General features: G+C 44.1%; 1 protein-coding gene and 1 long non-coding RNA gene across 3 annotated transcripts in view; one reads left to right on the top strand and one right to left on the bottom strand.

Annotated features, from left to right (window-relative positions):
* The window catches only part of WDFY4 (WDFY family member 4), a 252,587-nt gene that overhangs the window by 12,063 nt on the left and 212,545 nt on the right, over positions 1-27,979 (top strand). For both annotated transcript variants that reach the window (XM_059899978.1, XM_059899979.1), the window contains exons 4-11: positions 455-589; positions 2,226-2,415; positions 4,773-4,962; positions 5,897-6,054; positions 7,659-8,111; positions 9,017-9,121; positions 10,555-10,745; positions 17,433-18,013. In XM_059899978.1, coding sequence (XP_059755961.1) covers positions 455-589; positions 2,226-2,415; positions 4,773-4,962; positions 5,897-6,054; positions 7,659-8,111; positions 9,017-9,121; positions 10,555-10,745; positions 17,433-18,013 — 2,003 coding nt within the window. The remainder of the gene's footprint in view (positions 1-454; positions 590-2,225; positions 2,416-4,772; positions 4,963-5,896; positions 6,055-7,658; positions 8,112-9,016; positions 9,122-10,554; positions 10,746-17,432; positions 18,014-27,979) is intronic.
* Positions 388-17,527, bottom strand: LOC132350648 (uncharacterized). The gene is made up of 3 exons (XR_009497976.1): positions 17,279-17,527; positions 6,015-6,136; positions 388-532 (listed from the first exon to the last, which is right to left on the bottom strand). It is a non-coding gene; the product is annotated as an uncharacterized LOC132350648 (long non-coding RNA).

Raw genomic sequence — 27,979 nt, 5'->3', positions numbered from 1 at the left:
ATGGAAAGGGCCCTGAGTACGTCCTTAATTCAGTTGCTTGTACTTGTTCTCAACCACCTCTTCCCTACTGAGTTTCCAGTTCCCTCATCAGGAGGAAACCCACCAAAATCAGAGGTGTGATTGCCAGGAAAGCCCTTGACTTCTGCTCTGCACCAGTCCCACCCTCCTGCCCTCCCTCCTTTCCTTCCTTCCTGTCATCTATCTATCGTGTAAAAGATATAATGTTTATCGAGCACATAATACACACTTTATATAAACCTAATCTTCACAGCCATCCCAGTGGGCCCTATGATTGCCTCCATTCTTAATTGAGAATGCGTCGCCCAGAGAGAGGAAGTGACTTACCCACGTTCGTGGCTAAAACAGCCGCACTGGCTGACCTCTCTGGTCTGGGTCTGGAGCCGTGCTCTGCCTGGCCCTGCGGCCCTGGGTCACGTCTGCTCTTCCCTTGCAGGAGACGCTGGGCAGAGTTGCTGAATCTGGGCTCCCAGCCCTGCTCCTCCAGTGTCTTTACCTCTTCTTTGTCTTTCCTCTGGAAAAGGATGAGCTTTTTGAGAGTGAAGTTCAAGTTCAGAGGATGTTTGTGCAGGTGAGTGGGAGGAGGGCTGGACTCCCCTGGGCCGAGACCGAGCTGTACTTCTCCAACCTCCTTTCATCTCTCTCCCCCTAGTTCTGAAGCTCCTCTATTCTCCTGGAGGGCCCAGCTCACCCCCTTCCCCCAGGCTCTGAAAATGCCGGGGAACCCCACGCATTTGGAAGATGGAGTTTCTCTCCATCTCATTGTATCCTTGTATTGCCCTTGTTCTCTCCCAGAATGGTGTGCTCCTCCTCCTCCACTTGGCCACACCACCTCCTTGTCCTCCAGTTTGTGTTCTAAGGTCCTGCCGACCCTCCCGGACATCTGGAACCTCCTGTCTCTCGCCCCTGCACCTCTGAGAACAAATATGCTAAGCCCCACTTGCATAACTGTAGCCAACATTTTCTACGTACTTGCTATGTACCCATCCTTATGCCATAACCTCACATCTGTCACCACCCCGAGCCCTCTCTTCCACCACAGGATGTGTGTGGTTTTGTGATCTAAGGTATGGTGAGTAAACATGAGTCCAGGGTCACAGAGGTGGTGGGTCGGGGCTGGGATTGGAACCCTGGGACTCTGGCTCCTGAGTTTGCTCACAGAAAGGCATTTCACCACTCTGTGAGGTCACCTCCGTCTCTCCTCTCAGAGGCCATCTCAGGCCACTAAGCATCACATGCTATGTCCTCATGTCATTACCCATCTTTCCTATCCTCTCTGACCAGCAGCGACTTTTAACATAACTTCTCACCTCTCTCCCCTGCCCCCTTACTGACAAGTTCTGCTTTCTCAGCTTTCGGGATGCTGCATTCTCCAGAAAACTCCTCCTGCCTCTCTGGTGGGGGGGCTGTGTATCTTACTCTTCTTTGTGCCTTGGCCAGGGTCTCGCACAGAGCAGGTACTTAGGACCATTTGGGAATTGCCAGGGCAGCTGTCCATTGAACATGCACGTCCACATCTCCATCCATTTTAGACCAATCCTCAAGCCAGAATCATCTTTACCAGAGGGTATCTCATGAGTTCTGGCAGATTCCACTTATGGTGGGTTGTCCATAAGCTGCATTTGTTAGAAATTTAGGTGTCATTTGCCTACACATAAATCATATTGTAAGTGGTGACCAGGACACAGTACTGGGTACTTAAGTCTTTACTGTGTGGCTTCTATGTGCTCTGCAGGGAATTAGTGCAGCCCTGTCTTCCTGGTCCTCTCCATGTATGGACAGAATGTGAGCCACAGTGATACCACATCAGAGTTCCTCAGGGTTTCCTTATTTCATTCCACAAAATGTAGAGAACTCCTCTTGGGTTCGTCACTGTGCCGGACCCACGGTCTCTCACAGAGATGACAGAGAGATAGAGAAGTTAAATGGGGAGAGCAATCGTGCGAATAAATGATCAGTGTCCAATTTTTTAAGTGCTCTGATGGAAAAGTGAGAGATGTGCTGGGAAATAAGGACAAGGGGACCTGACTTATAGTAGAGTATAAATGGAGGCCCTTCTGAGGAAATGGCATTGAACCTCCCTGGTCTGGGGCAGAGGGTGACCACATATAACCCCATCCTTCCCGCTGAGACATGGAAAATTAGGGAACAAATTCATCACAGGAAGGAGGCTTCCTAACCAGAGTCTCTTTGGCTTTTTTTTCCAGATGTTGCTCAACATTTGCGGTGAGGCTCAGGGTCTGGAGGGACTTCTCTCTGGAAACGAGCTCCAGTCTCTCGTGATTGCCACGATGTGTCTTCGGGAGCACAGCTGCTCCTTTTGGAAGGAGCCCACCTTCTGTGTGCTGAAGGCAATCTCCAAGGCCCAAAACCTTAGCATCATCCAATACCTGCAGGGTATGACCCTGGGAGACCAGGGCTGGGCTGTGGGCACACTTTCTAGAATAAGACCTTGGGATGCCCTTGCAGCATCAGTATAGATTCCAGGGACCAAAATAGAGATGAACAAACAGGATTTTCACCGATGCTCAACTATGCCTAGTAGGTGACCCTACATTGCTTGGGTCCATTCATGAAAGTGTCTATATTGTTCATTTTGATGCTCTACTGGAGGAGAGAGGGAAAGGGGAACTCATTTACTACACACATGCTGTTGAACAGACACTGTGCTGGGCTCATTTGTATGTTATCTCATTTACTTCTTTGAGATACATATTGATAATTAATGCCATTTTCCAGCAGAGGAAACAGATTGAGTGATAGAAGAATTTGCCAAGGCTCCCCAGCTAGTGAAGAAGAGAATCAAATATTAAACCTGGAGATGCCTGATTCCAGTGCCTTAGGTTCTGCTCTGGGCAGCAATGTGTAAGGGTTAAGGACTTAGATTCTGGAACCAGATGGCCTGGGGTGTGCGCTCCAGCTCTGTCCTCCTAGCTGAGTGACCTTGGGCACTTACTGCCTGGGTGCTTCAGTTTTTTCATCTGTAAAATGGAGGTAATAATCCCGCTGATCTCAATGGATTGCTGTGACGCTTCGATGAGTTGGCATATGTGAAGTGCTTAGATAGCACCTGGCACCCAGTGGCTGCCCCATAGGTGTCAGCATCACAGCAACATTACTTGGGTGTGATCAAAGGCAATACCCTGAGGGAATCAATTCCTTTAGCAGTCCCAGGGGCCTCCCTTAGCATCATCTGTCTCCTGAGGACCCAGGTAATGCTGGGAAGCACGGACACTACTGTGGCTTGCGGAATCCTGGGAAAATGTATTAGCCTTTTTTTCAGGTGCTGGCCCATCATGGGGCGGGAAGGGAAGCTCTGCAAGGCTAACTCCTAGGGGAAGGTTTTGACGAAAGTCTTCAGCTGACCTCTCCACCCACTGTGCACCATTTTTCAGCTCCACCAGCTGAAATGCCTCTTAGAAGCACAACCGTCTATCCCTTGGGTTAACTCTAAGGTGTGGGGTCTTTTTGGGAGAGGTGGGGGTCTGAGCCTGCCAGTGTGACCTGCTTGTCCACAAACACTTGTCCTGTGACCTGTCTTCTTTCCGGGGCCTCCTGTAATAGACAGTGTCAGCTGGTGAGAGCTGGGAAAGTACAAGCCCACCCTCTTACTGTAATTGAGCCCTGGGACGAAACTTCATCTCCAGTTTCAAGACTGGAATTTCCCAGTGAAGCCAGGGCCCAGTGGTAACGGTGCAGGGCTGAGCTGGGCCTGAGGTGCTCAGCAGCCCAGGCACCCCTCACAGACTGGAGTCAGAGACCCCTGAGAAAAGGCTGCCTGCCTTGGTGGCGGGGGTCTCTCACTGCGGTCATTATTCTCAGCTGGAAAAGAAAAATGCCACCGCAGTGAGGAGCTGGCCACAAAAGCACTGTGCCATAGGGGAATGAGTAGCTTCCATGGGCGTATAGGCTGAGGAGAAGGTCAGGAAGTAAGGACTAGCCTGGTGTTTACCCTCCAAGACCGCAGCTCTCAGTGCTGCCCTGCCTGGCTTGCAGAGTTTGGAACTTGCCCTTGGCCTCGCAGGTGAGGGACTGAGCACGCCTTATCTCAAATTCTGGTAGACACTTTTCCTGATCCACTGGTGTGGCTTTCCTGGCACTCAGAAGAGGCTTCCCCCAATGAAAGAGGCCTAAAAACAGTGATCCATCCAAATGCAAACCCAGTGACATCTCTCTGCTGACTCCATTCTTTCCCTGGCTTCTCACAGCTCTGGGGTAACCAGTGTGTTCCACAGCAGGCCACATACCAGTGGGGCCTGTCTTCCTCCCCCTCCCTTGTGGACCACACTTCCCGGCTCCAACCCCCTGGATTCTTTAGTAGCTGATACACACCACCTTTTTGCCCTTCATCTTCCCACGTGTTCATATATCCTTCCCTACACTTTTCATCAAGCTAATTTCTGCTCAGCATTGCTTCCTTAAGGTCTCCTGCGACACTCAGGTCTTGTGTCTTGCATCTTGTTATTTGATGGGCCTGGACTGTCCTGTGTGCTGCGAATTAAGAGCAGAGGGCTTAGAGGCTCCCTTCCACTTCCTGTTTCACCTGCTCTCCATCTGGGCCCTCGAGTGTGGCTCTCAGGATGACACTTCTCATGGAGGAGGCTTCTTCTTGATCCAAGAGCCAGTGGAAAAGTGTTTTGAATGAATTCTCATTCACATCTTGATATACAGTTTAAAGGCAGGTGGGGAGGGAATGACCACTGAAGAAAAGCTATTGCCTTTGAATTCAGCAGGGGTGTGTTTCCTTCCTGCAGCCATGGATTGCATCAAGATCTCCCTCCAGAACCTCTCCAGGCTTGCAGACACTCTCCCTGCTCCCGAGGTGAGCGAGGCAGTGAGCCTCGTCTTGGGCTTTGTGAAGGACTCCTACCCCGTCTCCTCTGCTCTGTTCCTGGAGTTTGAGAATGGGGAGGGCTACCCTCTGCTACTCAAAGTATTACTTCGGTAAGTGGCTGTGCTTGGTGGGGAAGAAACAGTGGAAGCCAAGGTCCTCACAATCATTTGCAGTGCTTTGGAGAAAGACAGATATTGGGGCTTCTCAGAATGTCTTCTGAAATACAAATCTCCATAGGGCATGGCCAGAGAGACTTTTATTGCAAAAGTAAATCAACGTGCAGCTGGGTTTGGAGCTACTTCTTTAGGAAACCCATGGGTGATTGCAATAATAGTTTTACCAAGTCCATTGGGTGGCATGTACCACCAAATGGCTGGTCTAACAGCCACCTGTCAGAATCTACATCCTGTGCTGGAGGGCTTTCTGGGATGGCTGTGACCGGCTCTGCCTATACGCTTGGGGGTTGGAAGTGCCCAAAGATCAACAACTCCAGGACCAGCCCTCTACCAATGACTGGTAGAAGCTGATGGATCCATACCCAGCGAATTTGCCCCTTGGGTGGGATAGCTCTACCCTGCCTTCCAGAGTCCCTGGGAGGATTAGAAACAAAAACAATACTCACTCTTGAAATAAGCATGAGGAAGTCTAATAAAGTCCAATTATTTCCCATGATGTCTGTATTGTTGCCATTCTGAAATATCAAATCTCTCATTTCGGGGGTGCTCCTGCCCTGCTGGTGCCCTAGGCTCATGACTTTTGGGGGGTCTGCCCACGGAAAGCAGCCTTCCGGTGAGCAGATGCTGTGGCTCTTCACAGGTTTCTCTTTGTTCTAGTTGCACGTCCTTAGATCAAGGGCTGAGGCTTGCAAACAGAGTGACTTTTATCCACTCCCTGTGTCTTTTGGTGCTGAACTGGTGGAGACCTTTTGGGTCTTGCCCAGCACTGCGATTTCCATTGCCTCTGTATCCCTGCGGGGAGCACCATGAGCAAACCTGGATGCTCCGTCCAAGACGTCCAGGGGGCTGGCCTCGTCTGTCCCCACAGGTACGACGGGCTGACCCAGAGTGAAGTGGACCCCCACCTAGAGGAGCTCCTTGGGCTGGTGGTGTGGCTGACAACCTGTGGGAGGTCAGAGCTGAAGGTGTTCGACAGCATCACTTACCCGCAGCTGGAAGGCTTCAAGTTCCATCACGAGGCTTCTGGTGGGTCACTGGGTGTCTCCGGGTGCCTGACAGCACTTGGCACTGTGCCCTGATGAGGCAATGCAGGTCATTCCCTGGTTCCCTGTGCAGAAACAAACATGTGGCACCTGTCAGGGATACGGTAGGGGCTGATTCTGTCATGCCTTTGGGGAGACTTAAAATCTCTCCCTTATAGATTTTTCCAGATGACCTGGGTGGGACTGAGATGAAATGTTTGCTTTAAAAAGGCAAAGACTCTCTCGGATAATGGAGGGAGCCTGTGATCTCCATCCCCACCTCTGGTGTGACTTACTCGGTGACATCTGCTTATCTAACAGGGACTGATGGCCCTGAAACAGCCATCCAGGCTCAGAGTCAGTGCCTCCTTAGTTCTACAAGATACTGACTGATTGATTGATGAACTCAATCAACATGTACTGATAATTTCTGTCCAGCAGCCACTCCGCCCCATGCTGGGTACCACCGTGAAGAGGCCAGGTGTCTGCTCCTTAAAAATTCTCTATAGAGACCATCACACAAACCTTGAGCCATAATCTACTCAATAACTGGCTGATAAACAGGCACAGTGGTGACACCAGTGCAGAGGATTAGCTCTGCCTGGGTTAGTCAGGAAACCCTGCACAGAGGGTCCCATTCAAGAGAGGTTTCAAGGCAAAGGATGGGTCATCCAGGTAGAAAAGAGGGGGAAGAAATATAAAGACAGAAGGTACAGCCTGGGGAAAGAAATGGTGACCAGAAACATCTGGGTGAGTCTGGGGAGATGGGCAGAGAGACCTGCGCAGACCAGAGGGTGGAGACTGCAAAGCTGTGAGACCAGTTTAGGAAAAGCCACTGGATGTGACTCCAGCAGACACACAGGGGAGTGGCTGGATTAGAGAGGAGTTTCAGAAACATCTCGAGTGTCTGAAGCATAGAGGGCTGGAGGCAGGGAGTTCTCTGAGGAAGTGTCTCCTGGGTAAGAGAGAATGAGACTTAACCTTCTAGCTGGAGAGAAAGGAGGGAGTGGGTTTGGAAGGTGTCTTTATTTAACAGCTTGCCTAGAAATGAAACTGACTTTGCTTAGTAATCTTTAAAATCATTTGATTTTAATTAATTGAAACCAATCCTCCAGTCCTGTGCTGCCTGATGGAAATATAATGCGAGCCACATTACGTAATTTTAAATGTTCTAGCAGCAAAATTTTAAAAATTAAGAAGAAACAGGTTAAATTATTTTTAATAATATATTTTATTTAACCCAATATATCCAAAATATTACCATCAAAAAATGTGATCGTACAAATAATTGTTAATGACTTTTTTTTGCCTTCTTTTCTTTGTGCTACATCTTGAAAATCTGATGTATATTTTTACACTCAGGGCGCGCCTCAGTTCACAGTGGCCACATTTCAAATGCTTAATTACCCAGCACGTCTTGGACAATGCAACTCTAGCCTTATTCACATCCTGGGCATATGGCTTTTCTGGACTTCTGATAGACATTTACCCACAGGAGCTAGAAAATAGAAACTTTAAATGGTATTTCCTCGTGATAATGCAAGCATGTATTTCTAGGCATAGGCAGGAGAAATGATTTGCAGGATTATTTCTTTTTTGCATCTTCAGGGGTGACTGTGAAGAATCTTCAGGCCTTCCAAGTCCTGCAGAATGTTTTCCACAAAGCCAGTGACCCTGTCCTCTGCACAAAAGTCCTGTCATCCATCAGGACCATGTGGGCCTGGAACGCCCGCAACTTCTTCCTGCTGGAGTGGACCCTGCAGCCCATCTCGCAGTTCGTGGAGATTGTGCCCCTGAAGCCGACCCTGGTGCAGATGCACTTCTTCCAGCTGCTGGAGGTCCTGGTGTTTGAGCTGCATTACGTGCCCCATGAGATCCTGCGGAAGGTGCAGCGCCTGATCCAGGAGAGCCCAGAGCCGCTCGTCACCCTCGTGGCCTTGCAAACTGTCCTCAGGATCGCCGGCGGGGACCCGCTCTTCACTGACATCTTCCGGGACTCAGGGCTCCTGGGCCTGCTGCTAGCCCAGCTACGGAAGCAGGCCAAGATCCTGAGGAAGTCAGGTGCCTTCCAGGAGCTTTAGGAGGGGAAGGGGGGAATGGGTGGGGGCCAGTGTTAGCTGGGCCTGGTCTGTGTGCCAGCCCCACCACCCATTAACATAACAGAGAAAGTGAGTGTGCCCATGTCACCTGGTGCCCTGAGAGTCAGAGAGGGTACCCCTGGGCTACATGGCTTCACAGCACAGGCAGCCTCCCTGTTTTCTATAACTTGCCTGATCTTCCCCATGAAGAGATGGGAGGGATGGGTGTAACTTGAGGCCGACTCATGGGACTAACTCAGGCCTGATGAGTTCTTAGTTTTCAGATACCTCCTGCAGTAGATATTGTCTGAGCATGTAGGTAGGGAAACAGCAGAAGGACAGGTCCTCAGCAATGCAAAGGGGAAAGGAGGCTCAGAGAAGCTTGAAAGTCCGGGATGGAAGGGTGTGCGGGACATGTCCGGGGTCAGCTGGGATACGGCCACCTTGCTCACATGGTGCTCTCGGGCCCAATGGCCTCCCACCTGGAGCAGAGGTCAGTCACCAGGGCCTTGCTGGCTGGCTTGCCCCTCTAAACCTTGGCCACACTGTTGCATGCCCTGCTGGGCTGTACACCCGTGGCTCCTTGGCAGCACTCCCTCATCCTGCCTCAGGAGCACGGGCCTGGGCTCTCCCTGCCTAACCATGCCCCATGTACATACCCTGGATTTTACAACAAGCCTTCCAGGGGATTTTGATGCACTCAAGTTGGAGAACCTCTGATGTAAGGGTTGTAGGGTCACATCTTACGAAATGGGATGCACACTCCTTTGTAATGGAAGCATGATATTCGTCTTTCTTTAAGAGGATAGGAAACTAATGGAATTGGAGATTTGGGGCCATATCACATGTACTTAAAAATGTTTCTTCATTGCTTCTTAAATATGGCAGGAAACAAAGAGTCCAATCCTGGAGTTCAGGATATAGAAAGAGAACTGACTTGTGTGATGCTGAGAACTGTGGTCACGCTTCTGAAAGGATCAGTTCGGAATGCAGGTAAGGATGGTATCAAATTCACCTTGTCACTGGTTGGGAAAACATTAACTATTTCCTGGTGATTTATGTCATTGTCCAAAGGCTATATCCAAGGAATAACCAACACTATCGCTGTGGCTGATGTCCATTCACTGGTTGATGTTCAGTGATCAACAGTAAATTGGTAGACACATCAGTTGACACTTTTTACTGTTTAGGTTGCTAAATAAGGTTGGGAATCAAAGAGTTATCTTAAATTTATGAGACTACAGAAACCCCATCTCCCTCAAGTAAAATCTTTTAATATCCTGCTGCACTGACTATAGATACTTAAAAAAGATTCAAATTGTAAAGTACAGGCAAAGAAAGCTCATCATTTTTAAGAGACATAATTTGATGTGCTTTCAGCCCATGATGGATTTAGTAGCTTCATCCGTTCAATAAAGTTTAGCTTCCTAAGATCATGTCGTTCTCATGCTTAAAAATATGTGCATAAAATATAAATGCATGTATGTTATACTACGAAGCAGATGCATCAGCAAAGTGACATCAGTGGGTTTGGTGATTTGGTGCATCTTTATCTGAGGCCCTCACAGGTCAACTATACCAAATGTGAATGATTATTTCATTATGGTAGAGCATCTCTAACGTTAGACTATAAGAGATTCCCTGGAGGTTCTGGTTAATAGGGAGGTGCATATTCCTAAGCTCCCTCCCAGAGATCTAATTATCAGGTCAAGGCAGAGCCTAGTAATCTACTTGTAAACAGGCTTCCAAGGTGATTTCCATGTAAGGGGTACCTGGCCCATAATTGGGGAAATCCTGCCTTATGGAGTTGACCAGCTCAAATCCATGTCATACCATTTGAACGATTCAGTTACTTCCTAGTTCTTATTCTACATGTGATTACTTCAAAGATCAATCCTGGGGAAGAAATTCTTAGGATTACTTTTAAACAAAAACATACCATTAGCCAAATTTCTTAGATCCTGCGTGCCGCCCACCTTGCCACAAGAAACTACCTACGAGTTAAACATACTCTTAAATTCTGGTTTGCTTTCAATAAGAATTTGGGCAGAGATAAGAGAGAATTGCCATTGGCCCTGGATTAGGGGATTATGTGGAAATAAATGCCAGAGGTATATCCAATTAAAGTTTGTATTACTTACGTCTCTAAAAACAGAAAAGGGGGAAATTTTTTTTCAAAAACAGAATTCTCACTGGAGAAGAAAGCAGTTTTTCTTTTTAATTCTCAGCTCCATAGTTTCTCTCTTCCTCTTCTTATTTTAACAGTAGGTACGGATTTTGAAAAAAAATTCCTAATGCGTGGAAAAAACACATACACATGTAGCCAAACAAACTTGGAAATTGTAAGGAAAAGCTTTCCTTGTAATTGAAGCTAAGGTGCCAAGGCCCCCATCGCTCTAGCCCCATACTCTCTGTCTGGTCCCCAGTTGTCCTGAAAGACCACGGCATGGTGCCCTTCATCAAGATCTTCCTGGACGATGAGTGCTACCGGGGAGCCTCTCTCAGCATCTTGGAGCAGCTCTCGGTCATCAACGCCGAGGAGTACATGAGCATCATTGTGGGCGCTTTGTGCTCGTCCACTCAAGGGGAACTGCAGCTGAAACTGGATCTCTTGAAGGTGATGTCAAGTCCTCCTTTGTGATGGGTTTCCCATGGACATGCAGCAGGTGATCGGCATTTGCCCATGCATTCATTCATTTAGTTGGTCACTGTATCATACAGGTAGAGTACTACTGGCTGCTGTAACAAATAAATCCCCCATCCTCAATAGCATGGCACATTAGAGGTTTCTTTCTTACGTACCGTCCAATCAGTGATTGGGAGGAGTGTCATTCAGGGACAGCAGTCACCTGGGCATCTAATCCAGCCATCAGACAAAGGAAGGGATAGCAGAGAAAACGGCACACATTCTTTTTCAGGCCTAAAACTGGTGCATGTTAACTTCTGTCCAAGTTTCTCTGGGCAGGACTCATCTGGATGCAAGACGTGCCAGGAAATGTCGTCCCTAGTTGGGCAGCGACTTCCCAGCCACGCTGTAAACCATGGAAGTGGAGCCCAAATTGGTGGTGGCCAAGCAGCAGCCTTGTTTACTTGCCCAGCATTTAGTGAGCATCTACCAGTTACCAGGTCTGATGCAGAGTGCTCGGGACACACAGTTGTATGAGATTCAGCCCTTGCCAACTGGTAGCTCGTAGACTAGGGCTAATATTAAGTAAGCAATCGTGGTGATGCAGCGTGGTAATGCCCCAGAGGTTGAAGGCAGGCTGCCATGGGAACAGAGAAGTAGGAGAGACCAATGCTGCCTTACATGTTTGAGGAAGGCTCGCAGAGGAGGGAACATCTGAACTGGGAAGAGGAAGCAAAAGGCAGTCAAAGGCACAGGAACAGTGGTTACAAAGGGAGACGTAAAACTAGGCTGTCACCTCTGGACAACAAAGAGAAGCATATATTTTTGTTTTTGTAGTATTGTTAATAATCATCAAGTTATCTTAAAACAGTTAAAGATGATAATAAACATCATCAGCCTTACAGCTCTCACAATTTTGTTGCTGTTCCTGCTTTTCCATTTCTTTTGTCTTTGCGGGCTTATGCCTTAAAAAAAAAAAAAAAATCCCCTTTCTTTTGTTTATGCTGTTTAAGAGAAGAGCAGATGTAAATTCAAATATCCCCCAGGGAACTGACTTGGGGACCTGTCACATCTATGTGCAAAAGAACCCCCTATGCAATACACACTCATGTTTCATTATCATGCCACTCTGGATCACTGGTGAATTTTATACAATACGAAGTTGCTCTGACTTCCAAAATTAAACCCTCAACCTTATTTAGCCGTGACTATCTCTGTACAAAACCATTTTACCAGTTAGAGAATGGCATTCAGTTTATTTTACCTACTTTATTTCTCAGCAGAGCCAGTGTCAGGCACTGATGCAACTGTATTCATGTCATCTCATGACCTAATCCTGTGGAGTTCGGCATGGCCAATGTGTCATGAGAATCCCATCCAGAAGTGGCATTATGACCATAGTTACCATGTATTTCCCAGATGACAGGAACCAAAACAGTGATTTAATCACAGGGTCAAAAAATCAGTGAAGGTGATGAAACAAAAAAGGAAAGTTAAAGGTCTTTTGAAAGACACTGGAGTCCCATGATTATGTGAAGTAACAGGATTGAGGGGAGCATGTAAAGGGGAGAGTAAGGGAGAGAGATATCAAGAATTAATGACAGTTTACAGCTGGAATGCACCTTAGCTTCATGTGGTCCTATCTTAATATTGGGCAGAGATAGGCCCTGAGAGATTCTAATACTGAATGGTGAAGTTGAGTTTGGATCTAAGACTAGTGATTTAAAATCTGGTGATTTTTCCTCTTCATCTTGCTGTTTGTTGCATTTTTTCTCATATGTCTGTGTTCAGCTTAATTCACATGAGCCTCATTCTAATAAGGAACAGGGAAGGCAGACAGCAAGGCAGTTAGGACTTTGGTTTTCTATTGGGTGAATAATTGGAAGCCCTATCTATTTCTGACATTTTCCTATTGAAAGTCAAACAGATTCATGGAGAGAAAAGTTTTGGAGAGCACAAGTGTTTTTGTGTCCATTACAGAAAAGCTCTCTGCTTTGCTCCTGGAAAGTTCATCTTGTTTACTCTATAGCCCAGAAGCACCTTATTGGAGTGTCAGCCCTTGGGTAATAGGACTGAATTTCTAGAATTAGCAATGTAAAGCCATTATGGTGTTTTACAGATTCAATATCATTTCAGAATCACACTATCAAGAGAGCACATCAGGGATGAACACTGTGTAAGCTTATTTAACAGAGCCATACCCCGCACTCAATGTGCTGTCTTCTCCCTGGGTACCAAGTCACTGCTGGGCAGTTGGGAGGGTGCCTAAAGCCGCCATTGTTCTTCCAGGACTAGGGTGAGAACACGTTGCAGCTCCCGTGGGTGGTGGGGAAGGATTGGGCCCCAGAGCCTGTTCCAGCCTTGCCCACCACTGAGTCGTGTGAGCAACTAGCCAACGTTTGCTGGAATCTGATGTGGGATCTGCCTTTGTTCTAAATCACTTTGGGAACCCCTTGGGAAACAAAGGTGTAAAATTAGTTCTTTCTGGCTAGATTTCCTTTTTTGGTAGTTGAGAGTGGACTCTGCCCAAAGCACTGTGCCTGCAAAGTGGGTCAGATGTAGGATGAGGTGAAAGTGATGGAGGGTGGGGACCTCAAAGGCAGGACTCCCTGCCCCACCACCCAATAAAGGTTTGTCATCTCTGAAGTGTATTCACATCACGGTGCCACCCTCATTTCCCTTCCCTGAGAATCAGCCAGCTGCTCTGGAGGAGAAAAATCCTCCAGAAACATGTGACTTAAGGCAGTTGCTTCCAAAATCCAGTGGTGCTTCCATACCAATACAGAGGCAAATGTGACTTCACCACCTAATTCTGGCAAATGATAACCGAGTTAAAGAATAATGTAAGCAAATGAATTTCCTCTCCATGGCCAGTGGGACCATGATTGGGTTATGCACAAATTCAGATTGATTTGCTAATATACATTTAGCTGTTCAACTCTGAGCTTAATTGCATTACCTCACCGGTCTTCCAGCATGACACATGGAAAATTATGAGGAATAACAAATAATAGAATGTGAAATAAATCCTGTTAGTCCTAACATAGTTAGCGCTTTGCAGCAGACATCCATTTTATAGATTCAAGCTTGAGGAATACTAACTCAGAGACGATGACATGGTAACTGAGTTAAGGAGGAGAAAATGTGCTTAACGCTGACCTTTCTTGAAATGTGTCAACCCTAGCCTGATTACTTTGACTTCAGCTGATTAAATTTACTCCCTTCCGTAGACTCTCAAGCCTAGGTGATGCATTATCATGCAAAGTTGAATGACAGTAATGGAGACCCTCCTCCCAAGTCCCCAGTTCCTGACAAATCGTTTCCCGAAGTAGTGCAGTATTTATTTTCCTTTATGATAGAAATGTTTCTCTTTAGTTGCTATGAAATTAAGCCTTTGTAATTGGATTTTGGGCTCTTTACTTTATGACTCTGCAAATATGAAATTAACCCCATCCCAAGAAATAATAGAGCAGTCTGAGTTCTAATGAGATTACCCCCATTTTAGATAATGACTCTGAATTTAATAAATCAAACAAAGCAACAATTAAGGTCAGCCATTTCTTTTTTCTCCACCCCTCCCAACAGGAGGAGAAAAGAGCCATCTAGGAATTACAGAGGATAGACGCTCTGAGAGACACAGATCATAAGGAGGACTATTATTGGTTTGCTTTCTTTTTAAAATATCTGCTCTCAACATTCCTTGAATGATGGAGACCTTCTGAGCAATATCTGGTGTCAACTTGGACAACTGGAAGATGGTTTCTTAAGGAAAGAGGGGGGGTTTTAGTGGTCATGCAGCACTTAGACAAGTGCTTGTAATCGGATTAGTTTTATTTTTTAATTACTCTCTCTTTTTGGTGTTTGTTTTGTCACGTGTCATGTGATAAACAGAAGAGCTCCATTCATTCCATTTGCCTTGAACAACCTCATAGTGGTTTTAGGAGCCATTGAAAGCACTCACATAAATCTAGACAGTTTACAGTTTAACAGCTTAAGATTTCCTGATGTCTCGGTGAGTTATTTATTTTCCATGGCACGAGTCACACTGAGACAGGTCGAGACAGACAATGCAATGCATGCTGTACCACACGTTAATGTTCAGCCTTTTGTGTGGATTATCAGTTGGCGGGAAGAAACTACCACCACCACATGCACTTCAAGGTTAGAGTTCATTTCCAACTTGATCAAAGAAATAATATTCTGTGCGGAGTGAGTTGCTCACACAAGGCAGGCACAGAGGACTGGCCCCAGTGTCCTGGGGTTGGGGGTGGGGTTTGGGGAAGGCAGCTGTGGGATGCAGTCTATAAAGAGAAAGGCCGTGCCTAGTCTAGAAAGCTCTGTGTTGCTAAACCATAAGGTTTTACATTCACCAAATGTCACTATTCTGGAGAATCTGCTCTAACAGTCTATATACAATCTTCTCTTTAAGGACCTGTCTACAAATGTCAAACTTTCCTGGGTTTTGAGCCAAATTCAGAAGTAGTTAGGTCATATCCTCACCCAGGAGGAGAAAGCAGTTGTCACTGCCTAGTCCTTAATGTTTCATTTTTGCTTCTAGCTTTCAGGCGGTCTGGAAAGCCCATTTCCCTGAAGTCTATCCCACCACTCTCATTTGATCCCCCGTTAGTGGGTGGCCCTGATGCTGCTTCTTTTAAAGAACAAAACGACAATTCAATTTCCCCACAGTCATCCCCCTGAGCTGTGGTGGGTAGTCTTTGATCTAACCACCATAAGTCATCCATTTTCTTCTCCTATAACTGGGAAAAGATCAACTGACCCACATTGGTAAGGATGAATCTTTCTACATCACTCTATATGATAATTTGTCCATTTTGAACATAATCGTGGCCTTTGGCCTTTTATAGATTCTCCTAGTCTCTACAATCTTTGTTTTGTTTTTAATTTCTTGAAATGTCATTGATGGGGCCGTGGGAGCACTTTAAGTAGCTCCTTGGTCATCATTTCTCTCCATCTTTGAAAGAGTCCTTGCCTGTGTACATTTACTTAGTCCTGGCTCATTTTGTGCTTCCCTACCCCAAGCTTGGGTTGACTGCCTGCCAAGCAGCTCAGGCTTCATGTAGCAGAATATAATATTAGATAACAGAATTTGGGTGTTAGGGGTACACATTATATTATTTCAGATAAACTCTAGTGTTAGGTTAGGGTTACCAGCATTTTAGAGATAGAGCTGGAAAATTATCTTTGCCCCGCAAAGTGCATGACTTCATATTTCATAGCTACCTGTAACTTTACTGAATTTCTATTTGACTTTCTCTGTATGAGAATTAAAAAATCTAATCCCTTCCCTCCTTTTTTCTGACCCACCAGTTTTCTCTTTGTCAATGGACTTTCATGCATTATGCTATAGGCTGTCACCCTAAACCATGCACTTAAGACACAGCATCACCCCCTCTCTCTCAAATTGGGAATTTCTTTTTATTTTTTCTCTTTGAAACTTGTTTCAAGCATCCTGAAATTGACTTTAAGTTGTGCCTGCCCAGACAATCCTCACTGAACACTAAACATTTGAAAGGACAAAACAATTCAAATCTTCCTCCAGAGCAAAACTATAGGGACTGGCCATTCTCTGGGAAACATGCCTAAGAAGCCTGGGTCTTCGATGGAGTCCCATGCAATTTTCATGAATAGTAAATAACTAAATACCAAAAGTTAGAGGCTTTTGATATTTATCTAAAATCATCCATGCATTCTTCACTTTTAGGTGTGCAACTTTACCACAGAATGAGAACTTCTTAAATGTAGTCCTTCTTTCCTTCCGAAACATTTATTGAATACCTAGTGTATATCATGCACTGGGCTCAATGAATAGTACGTTGGAAGTGCTTAGTAAATATTTGATTTTAGAAGGAATTAAAAGTTTGGCTGTCCAGTAAAAATCTCAGCAATCTGGAGAAGGTAGATTGCATATGTGTGTTGTAATAGCCTAAACTCCACACACGGTCTATATTATATGCTATATCTATATGTTTCCTTCCATTAGGATTTCTCTTCTCCACGTTAATTTCCTCATATTTTCACACCAGGTTTTAAGTAGATTTGTTTGACTATCTTTCATTCATTAGAAGTACCTGTGCTTGCACAGAGAGGGAGGTAAATAGTAATAAGTTGCTTTACATAGATTTCACTGTGAGTTTCCTTTTGCAATACAGGAAATGGTTCATTCCATAAGTTTAGCAAATATTTATTAAGTAGGTGCTATGTTCCACAGCAGTGAACAAGCCCGATTTCATGGGGCTTCAATCCAGGGGAAGGCTGAGACAATTTTCAAGTAGCTTCAATACAGTGTGGTGAGAGTTTTGATTGGGGATTTAGAGGTGTGAGCACTCAGCCTGGGATGAGAACAAGCTAAGGGTCAGGGAAAGCTTTGTGGAGGGAGATGCATTTAAGTCAAGATACAGGACTGTAAGTCAACCCTATAAAGCAGCATAGCCTTTAAGAGCAGCCATTTGAATGAAGACACTGAGGCACAACCCAAAACTAAAAGTAAGAGGAATGGTACTGACCTCCCAATGTCTCAGAGTCGCGCATCGGTAGCTCGCTGTTCCCACGGAGTGGAGCGCAGAAGAGCACCCGGAACGCTTTGGCAGGGATGGGTGGGAGCTCAGCGTTAAAGATCTGCCTCCTCCATCTCACGCACTTGTATCTCATTGGTTTCAGTCTCTGCTCCGGATCCTGGAGACCCCCAAAGGCCGTGCTGCTTTCAGAGTCTCCAGTGGGTTCAATGGGCTGCTGTCCCTGCTCTCTGACCTGGAGGGGTCTCTCCGGGAGCCCCCACTGCAGACCTGGGGGGAAGTGTCCCCCAGCCAGACCCTGGACCTGGTCCTGCACACCCTCTGTGCTGTGTCTGCAGCACTGTACCTGGACCCCGTCAACAGTGACTTCTTTAGGAGGACGGGGCTGTTTGAGAAGCTGGCAGAGGACCTCTGCTTGCTGGGCTGTTTCGGGGCCCTGGAGGAAGAGGGCGCTCCTCCGCACTCCTGGGAGGACACAAAGGCCAGGCCATTTGCCGATTTGACGAGTGCGGCTTTTTCCTCTGCCAGCCCACTTCCACCCAAGATACAGAGCTGCCTCCAGATCCTCAGCTTCCTGGACAGCATGGCCCGAGGCACCCTCCACCTGTGCAAGGACCTGAAGGACTCCCCGAGGGCGAGGCAGGAGGCGGTTGTGGACGCTCAGAGTGCAGAAGCCGGCAGTGACCCCCAGGGAAACTTCAAGCAGTGGCCAGACCTGGAGGACAGGTAGAGCTTTGCTGCCTGCTTCCCCAATCTGTCATCAGTGTATCTCTGTCTCCCGAGTCCTCCGCAGACACCCCGCGCATGCGTAGTACAAACTGGGTGTGAGGCAACGTCACATTGTTACTTATCCTCCAGAGTAGGTGCTTCCGCCCGGCGTTGTTGCAGCCAATAGAACGAGACGGAGTTGGATTCAGAAGCAAAGGAAAGCTTTCTTCTTTTATCAGAGAATGGAGAGGTGCCAGCTCACTTGCTCTCCTGACAGGCCAGGGGTGGGGCTGCCGTTTAGGGATCTATAGTGGAGGGGGAGGGGGCGGAGATCGCAGTGCCGGGTGGAGTGTCTCTGCCCACAGCTCACCGCCGCCATCTTGAATTGAGTATCGTGTGCAGCGCTTCTGCGCACGATCCACGGGCTGCTGTGTCCTGCGCAGCCGTTTCGCACTAGGAACTCCGGGCTGAGGTGCCTGGCGCGGGGCCTCTGTGTGCAGTACCCTATGAGCAAGTGAAACTAGACTAAGCACAGAAGAGGTGAGACCTTATTTTATCACCTAGATTCCATCTTGTTTTTCCTAGGGACCCCAGTGGGCTTGCTGGTGACAGCAGGACTGTCTTCTTTAAATCAAGTTAACTTTGTCTTCAAGCCCCTCTCCCCATCACCCACCCCCACCCTGAGAGCTGGCAGAAAACCAATCCAACTCAGTACAGGGCTGGGGGATGCTGTCGGGTCTCAGGAGAACCAGGGAAGCTTACCCGTTCTTGGAAACTGAGGGCAGGGCTCTGCTGCCCATAGGCTCACTTTCTTCTTTGGCGTCTTTGCTGCTCCTGGGAGCTTTGATGCCTGGGCCCAGCCTCCCTGGTATGCCCGGCGACCTTTGCCTTCCTAGGTCTTATCTCCCACCCCCACCCCCCCCCACCCTGCCAGGGCACTGCCAGTGTGTGGGTGAGGTCCTTGACTTGTAAGACACAAACAGCATCCTTCCCAATCATGGGACTCTTCCTGTTCTTTCTTGCTGCTTCCATTTCCCCTAACAAGGACAATTTCTCTTACTTCTGCAGGCTCATCTCCTCAAGGACCCCATACTTTGATAAACAACCTTTTGCTTTCATCCCTGTAACAGAATTCCACTAAAGCAGGGGAGCACAAAGAACCCCCCACCCCCTTGGAGCGAGAGGGGAAAAACAAAAGAACAAGGCAACAAAATAGTTGGTGTCTTTTTTTCATTCCTCTGAAGCAGCAATGACAAAACACAAATTAATATTTCAGTAAACTATCCTGCCTGCCACCTCTCCAGGTCATCTTGCCTTTAACACCACAGGACGCTCTTCTGAAAGACATTGCACGTGTTTCTCCAAAGAGAGCCCCCTTTGGCCAGACGTTTAGGGGGTTGGTGGTGAGGGGGATGGATGTCAATTCTCCAACTACTGCAATAATCATATGATTGTTCCTGTTACATTGGTTAATCTGGTAAATCAATTAGTTTTCTAACCTTGCATTCCTTCACAATTTGTTCATGATATAGTTATTGCTAGATTTGATTTGCTAATTTTTGAAAAGAGTTTTTCTTCTTTAGAAAGTTAAGCCTTTCACACTCCTTTCTTGACTATTTTTACTATGAAATTTGTGTTAGCCTCATAAATTGGGCAGTGTTCCCTCTTCTATTCTCTAAAAGAGTTTATGGAAAGATTACTATTTCTATTCCTTTCTTTTAAAAATTAATTAATTAATTAATTAGCTGCATTGGGTCTTCGTTGCTTTCTCTAGTTGTGGCAAGCGGGGCTCCTCTTCCTTGTGGTGAGCAGGCTTCTCATTGCAGTGGCTTCTCTTATTGCAGAGCACGGGCTCTAGGCATGCGGGCTTAAGTAGTTGTAGCTTGCAGGCTCATAGTTGTGGCTTGCGGGCTCATAGTTGTGGCTTGCGGGCTCTAGGCGTGCGGGCTTCAGTAGTTGTGGCTTGCAGGCTCAGTAGTTGCAGCACACGGGCTTAGTTGCTCCGTGGCATGCGGGATCTTCCCGGACCAGGCTCGAACCTGTGTCCCCTGCATTGGCAGGTGGATTCTTAATCACTGTGCCATCAGGGAAGTCGTACTATTTCTATTCCTTAGCTATGTGGTAGAACTTGCCAGTAAAATCTCAGGAGCCTGACGTTTTCTTGAGAGAAGATTTATTCTTTTTTTTTTTTTTATCTTTTGAAAAAACAGCTTTATTTTGACATAATTCACACACCATAAAATTCACCCATTTAAAATGTACAATAATTTTTTTTTGTATATTCACAAAAATATACAATCATTACCACAATTGATTAGAACATTTTTTATCACACCAAAAGAAACTCCATACCCATTAGCCATTATTTTCCATTTCCCCTGCCCCTATCTCCAGTCCCAGGCAACCACTAATTTACTTTCTGTATTTAGGGACTTGCCTATTCTGGATATATCATATAAATAGAATCATACAGTATGTGATTTTTTTTTTGTTTCTGGATTCTTTAATTTAGCATAATGTTTTCAAGGTTCATCCATGTTGTAGCATGTATCAATACTTCATTCTTTCTAATGACAAATAATTTTCCATTGTGTATATCACAATTTACTTATACGTTTATCAGCTGATGGACATTTGGGTTGTTTTCACTTTGGGGTTATTATGAATAGTGCTGCTATGAACATTCATGTACAAGTTTTTGTGTAGATACATGTTTACATATCTCTTGGCTAGATACCTAGGAGTGGAACTGCTAAATCATATGGTAATTCTACATTTAACATTTTGAGGAACTACCAAATCATTATCCAAAGTGACTGCACCATTTTACATTCTCACTAGCAGTGTGTGAGGGTTTCAGTTTGAATACCTTCTTGCCAACACTTGTTATTATCTGTCTTTTTGATTATAGCCCTCCTAGTGGGGGTGATGTGGTATCTTATTGTGGTTTTGCTTTGCATTTCCCTAATAATTAGTAATGTTGAACATCTTTTCATGTGCCTGTTGGCCATCTGTATGTCATTTTTGGAATCTCTACTTAGATCTCTGTCCATTTAGAAAATTGTTGTTGTTGTTGAGTTGTATGAGTTTTCTTTTTTTAATTAATTAATTTATTTTTGGCTGCATTGGGTCTTCGTTGCTGTGCGCGAGCTTTCTCTAGTTGCGGCGAGTGGGGGCTACTCGTTGCAGTGTGTGGGCTTCTCATTGTAGTGGCTTCTCTCGTTGCGGAGCACGGGCTCTAGGCGCGTGGGCTTCAGTAGTTGTGGCACGTGGGCTTAGTTGCTCCGCAGCATGTGGGATCTTCCCAGACCAGGGTTCAAACTTGTGTCCCCTGCATTGGCAGGTGGATTCTTAACCACTGTGCCACAGGGAAGTCCCTGTATGAGTTCTTTATATATGTTTTGATTACTGTAGCTTTGTAGTATAATTTGAAATTAGGGAGTGTGACACCTCCAGCTTTGTTCTTTTTTCTCAGAATTGCTTTGGCTATTCAAGGCCTTCTGTGGTTCCATACAAATTTTAGGACTTTTAAATTCTATTTCTGTGAAAAATGTTGGGATTTTGATAGGGATTGCATTGAATCTGTAGATTGCTTTAGGTAATTATGGACATTTTAACAATGTTAATTCTTCCACTACTATGTTAAATAAGAGTGGTGAGAGTGGCATCCTTTTCTTGTTCCTAATCTAAGAGAAAAAGCTTTGTTTCTCACTGTTCAGTATGATGTTAGCTGGGTTTGACATATATGTCATTTATGGCCATTATTCATTTTATTCAGAGTTTTATCATAAATGGATGTTGAATCTTGTCAAATGCTTTTTCTGCCTCTATTGAGATGCTCACATGATTTGTATCCTTTTTTTGTTTATGTGATGTATCATATTGATTGATTTGCAAATGTTGACTTACCCTTGCATCCTTAGAATAAATACCACTTGATCATGGTGTATGATCCTTTTAATGTATTGTTGTATTTGGTTTGCTAATATTTTGTTGAGAATTTTTGCATCTATGTTCATCAGAGACATTGGCCTATAATTTTCTTTTTTGTGTGTTGTTCTTGTCTGGTTTTGGTATCAGGGTAGTGCTGGCCTCATAAAATATGTTAGGAAGCATTCCCTTGTCTTCAGTTTTTTGGAAGAGTCTGACATTCTTCTTTGAATGGTAGAATTCACCACTGAATTTGTCTGGTCCTGGACTTCTGTTTTTTGTGATATTTTTTATTACTGTTTCAATCTCCTTAGTAGTGATCAGTTTATTCAGATTTTCTGTTTCTTCATGAATCAGTCTTGGAAAGTTGTGTGATTCTAAGATTTTATCCATTTCTTGTAGGTTGTCCAATTTGTTGGTGTGTAGCAGTTCAGAGTACTCTCTTAAAATCCTTTGTATTTCTGTGATATCTGTTGTAACTTCCTTTTTGTTTCTGATTTTATTTATTTGAGCCTTCTCTGTCTTTATCTTGGTGAGTCTAGCTAAAAGTTTGTCAATTTTGTTTATCTTTTCAAAGAACCATGTCTTAGTTTCATACTATTGTGTTTTTAGTCTCTATTTCATTTATTTCCACTATGGTTGTTATTATTTCCTTCCTTCTGCTGACTTTGGGCTTTGTTTGTTCTTTTTTTTCTAGTTCCTTTAGGTGTAAGTTTAGATTGTTTCTTGAGATTTTTCTTATTTCTTGAGGTAGGACTGTGTTGCTATAAACTTCCCTCTTAGAACTGTTTTTGCTGCATCACACAGATTTTGATACCGCATATTTGTGATTTTTCCAGCTTTCTTCTTGTAGTTGATTTCTAGTTTCATACAGATGTGATTGGAAAAGATGCTTGATATGATTTCATTCTTCTTAAATTTATTGAGATCTGTGTCCCAACATATGGTCTATCCTTGAGAATTTCTATGTGCACCTGAAAAGAATGTATATTCTGCTGAGTTTGGATGGGATGTTCTGTATTCATTTAAGTCCATCTGCTCTAAAGTTTCACTTAAGGCCCGTGTTTCCTTGTTGAATTTCTGTCTGAGTAATCTATCCATTGATGTAAGTGGGGTATTAAAGTCCCCTACTATTATTGTGTTGCTGTCAATTTCTTCCTTTAGGTTTGTTAAAATTGCTTTATATATTTTGGTGTTCCTACATTAGGTGCAAATACATTAATAGTTGTTATGTCTGCTTGATGGATTATCCCCTTTAAATAATGTCTATCTTTGTCTCTTATCTTTTTTGGCTCGAAGTCTGTTTTGTCTGATACGAGTATGGCTACACCTGTTTTTTTTTTTTTTTTTTTTTTGGCTGCCATTTGCTTAGAGTATCATTTTCCATATCTTTACTTTGAGCCTATATTTGTCTTTAGAGCTGAGATGAGTCTCCTGGAGACAGCATATAGTTGGGTCTTGTTTTTAAGTCTGTTCAGCTACTCTGTGTCTTTTGATTGGTGAATTCAATCCATTTACATTTAGGGTGATTATTGGTATATGAAGACTCAGTACTGCCATTTTATCTTTTGTTTTCTGGTTGGTCTGTATTTTCATTGTTTCTTTTTCCTTGATTTTCTGTCATTTTAATTTGGTGGTTTTATATGATATTTTTCTAAGTTTCCTCTTTTTTATGTTTCATTTCTCTGCTCTAGATTTTAGTTTTGTGGTTACCATGAGGTTTGTATAAACTGTCTCATAGATTACATAGTTCTTTTTCTGCTGAAAGTGTCTCATCTTCATTTGCCTATACAGATTTTGTCCTTGTCTTCTTCCCCTTTTATGTTTGTTTCCACAAATTATCCCTTTTTATGTTGTGAGTTTATTACCAAATTGAAGTAGCTATAGTTGTTTTTAATGCTTTTTCCCCCCCTTTAACCTTTATGCTATAATTGTTTAACAACTTATTCTGGTAAAGAGTTGCAATTTTCTGATTCTTTCTGTTTATTACCTACTCAAAGTTTTTTGTACTTTTACCTTTTTGTTTCAGGTAGAAGAGCTCCTTTCAGCATTTCTTATAAGGCAGGTCTAGTAGTGATGAACTCCCTCAGCTTTTGTTTGTTTGGGAAAGACTTTATTTCTTTTTCATATCTGAAGGATAACTTTGCTGGGTAGAGTATTCTTGGTTGACAGTTTTTATCTTTCAATATTTTGAGTATGTCATTCCACTCTCTCCTGGTCCATAGAGTTTCTGCTGAGGAATCTGCTGATAGCCTAATGGGGGTAACTTGTAGGTTACTGTCTTTTTTTTTTTTCCTGATTGTCTTTAAAATTCTTTATCATTGACTTTTGACAGTTTTAATATAATGTGTCTTGGAGAAGATCTTTTTGTATTGAGATAATTGGGTGTCCTATTAGTTTTGTGGACTTGTATATCCAGTTTCTTCCCAGGTTTGGAAAGCTCTCAGCTGTTGTTTCTTTAAATAAGCTCTCTTCTCATTCTAGGATACCCATTATCCTTATGTTGCCTTTTCTAATCAAGTTGGATAGTTCTTGTAGAGTTTCTTTATTAAAAACTCTTACTTCTCTCTCTTCTTCTACCTGAATCATTTCTAGATTTCTAACTTCAAGCTCACTAATTCTCTCTTCCATATGGTCTGCTCTATTTCCAATGCTTTCTAATCCATTCTTTCTCTCATTTATTGAGTTCTCCAGCTCCAGAATTTCCCATTTAGTTCTTTTTTAGAGTTCCAGTCTCTTTGGTAAAGTATTCCTCTGTTTATTAATTTTACTCTTTAGCTCATTGAACTGCTTTTCTGAGTTTTCTTGTAGCTAATTGAATTTCTTCATGACAGCTATTTTGAATTCTCTATCAGTTAGATCACAATCTTCTGTGACTTTAAGTTTTACTGAATTGTTATTTTCTTTTTGTGATACTGTGTTTTCATGGTCCTTGATGAGTTGTTCCTCTGCTGGTGCATTTGAAGGAGCAAACTCCTTTCTTATTTAGGTAAAGTTTTTTTGCTTTGATTCTAACAGTTCGAGTTCTTAATTAAAGGCCTTTCTTTTTGTTTTTCAGTAGGTGGTGCTATAGCCCAAGTTTTTGTTTCTCTTGAGTGGCCTCCGGCTATATTTGAGAACAGCATTTTCCACCCTCCAGCACCTCTGCCAGAGGTGTCCCTGGTGTCCTCATTGCCACTGCTTGTGCCTTGCTGCTGCCAGTGTTGCTGCTGTCACTGGCATTTCCGCCTGGGACACTGGGATGGCAGGCACCTCTACCATGTCTGGGGACACCTGGGTCACGAGCACTGCTGCCACAGTGGGGAAGGGGAAACCAGGGTCATGGGCACCTTTGCTGCCTCCAGGGTTGTTGGGTTGGGGGGTGCTGCTGTCATTGGTGGGAGTGGGGGGAGGCTGGAGTTGCGGGTGCTGCTTTGGCTGGAGGGACCAGGGTCATGGGTCCTGCCACCGCTGCTGTCTGGCTCCCTGTGGCTATGGGTGCCATTGTGGCTGGGAGGCCTAGGTGTCATGTGCCACCTCTGTTGCTGCTACCAGGTTCGCTGGGGCTGCAGACTCAGCCGCTGTGGCCAGGGGCCAGGATCCCAGCACTGCCTCTGCTAGTCCTTGGTTCTGCCTCCTCTGTATGTCCCAATTCACCCACCTTCAGATGTACAGATGTATGGATCTCTCCAGCATCCTGCTGTGTTGGGCAGAGGAAGCTTTCTGGAGTTAGGAATGTTTTACTAGTTGTAGACTGAAGGGGAGAGACAAAGGGAGCTTTTCACACCATCAAGGTGTTGATGTCACCTCTGCAAAGATTTATTTTTGTGAGAATAAATTTCAATTTATTCTTGCATGATTCATAGTAAGTTATTTTTCAAATTTATTGTTCTCATTTCACCTGTTTTAATTTATTGGCGTAAGGCTATTCACAATATCCTTTTAACTCTTTATTCCTAACACTATCATTTGTGTATTCTTTCTCTTTTGCCTGCAGCACCCCAGCGTTCTTGGCAGAGGTTAATTTTTTAATGTGTCTGTGAACCAACGTTCAGCTTTTCCTGTCTCATACATCGATTTTCTGTTTCTTTTTTTGTTCTTATTATTTCCTCCACTTTCTTTGGATTTATTCTAGTATTCTTTGTCTTAATTTAATTGTTACGAGACCAATTTTAAGTCCTCTTTTTAAATATAAATTTCCTTGTAACTATTACTTTAGTTCCATCACACAAGTTTTATTATGTCAAATTTTCAATATAATTTACTGCTAAATATTTTCTAATTTCCCTTATGACTTACAGTTTTACTCTTGAATCTTATTTGAATTATAAATTTCCAAAGTTAGAGTATTTTTGATCATCTTTTTGTTATTGACTTCTAACTTTGTCATCTTGAAACAAAGTGGACTGTATGATGCTAATCCTTTGAAATTAGTTGAGCTTGACTTTGTGTCCCCAGTGTGGTAAATTTTCATAAATATTCCTGTGTGCTTGAAAATAATACACATTTTCCAGTTGTTAGGTTCAATGCTCTATTTATGTCCTCTAGATGAAATTTGTCAATTGTTCAGATTTTAAGATTGTTGGCATATCAGCTACTAAGATATGTTAAATATCTTTCATTATAATGATAGATTTATTAATATCTGTTAATTTTTTAAAAAATAAATTTATTTATTTATTTATTTATTTATTTATTTTTGGCTGCGTTGGGTCTTCATTGCTGTGCCTCGGCTTTCTCTAGTTGCAGAGAGCAGGGGCTACTCTTCATTGCGCTGTGCGGGCTTCTCATTGCGGTGGCTTCTCTTACTGTGGAGCATGGGCTCTAGGTGTGCAGGCTTCAGTAGTTGTGGCGCATGGGCTCATTAGTTGTGGCTTGCAGGCTCTAGAGCATAGGCTCAGTAATTGGGGCTCACGGGCTTATTTGCTCCGCGACATGTGGGATCTTCCCGGACCAGGGATTGAACCCATGCCCCCTGCATTGGCAGGCGGATTCTTAACCACTGCACCACCAGGTAAGTCCCAAAATCTGTTAACTTTTGCCTTACATATATCTGAGGCTATTAGAATCACACACATTTATAATTTTTCCATCATCTAGAGGTATCAAAGTTTTTATCATTATATGATGACCTTCTTAATCTCCATTAGAACATAACAACTTTATCTAATAATAATAAGGCTACACCAGTGTTCTTTTGGTTAGTATGTGCCTGAATTTTTATTCTTTAAACTTTCTGGGTCCTCATGCTTTAGGTATTTTTCCTGTAAACAGTAAAGAGCTATTTTTTTTTAATGTGTATTTTAAACTGAAGTTTCCTTGTTTCTTTGTGTGGTTGATGGTTTTTAACTGTGAGTCTTGCTCCAAGATTTTCCTTTTCCCAGACTCCATGCAGCCCATCCTTATTCTGGCCATCCTGCCTTTCTGCAGACACAGGAATGCCTCGGTGAGGCTGCAGCTGCCCTTTGTAGCTAGGCCTTGGTCAGATTCCAGGCCTTTCTCTTCTTGCTTTGTCTTGGGAGAATTCTCTTTCTGAGGTCCCCTGATCTCTCTATTCCAGGGGCAGAGGGTTCTCGGAGGAGGCCTCTGTCTTGGCCATCTGGACAGCATGCAGCTTAACTTAGGATCTCAGTGTTGAACCTTGTTCTACTTATCCTACCAGCTTTTAGAGGGCAGGGAAGTATTTGTCAGCATCAAAAACATTTAGTAAGTGGTATTAGCTGATGAAAAGCAATAGTCATTTGTTGAATGTCTCTGGGGACTGAACACCGATGACTTATTTTCATTTAATTCCCTCTCAAATTCTAGCATTTTACCAATAAAGAAATGGAGGCTGAGAGAGGATAAGAAACATGGTTGAAAGTTAACAACTAGTAAGTGATGGAGCAAAACTTTGAACTCAGGTCTACCCCCAAAGCCTCTGTGTGTGCTTCTGTGTATGTGTGTGTACGTGTGTGTGTGTGTGTGTGTGTGTGTATGTGTGTGTGTGTATTTGTCCTGCTTTTTTCTGGATGTTTCCACAGTAATAGTGATGATTTGCTAAATGTTCTGCCACAATAGACTGAAGTTTAAGAT

This window comes from Balaenoptera ricei, chromosome 16 (assembly GCF_028023285.1).
Source record: "Balaenoptera ricei isolate mBalRic1 chromosome 16, mBalRic1.hap2, whole genome shotgun sequence".
Lineage (NCBI taxonomy): Eukaryota > Metazoa > Chordata > Mammalia > Artiodactyla > Balaenopteridae > Balaenoptera > Balaenoptera ricei.
Note: the sequence above shows the minus strand (reverse complement) of the source record. Positions and strands in the feature narration are given on the sequence as shown.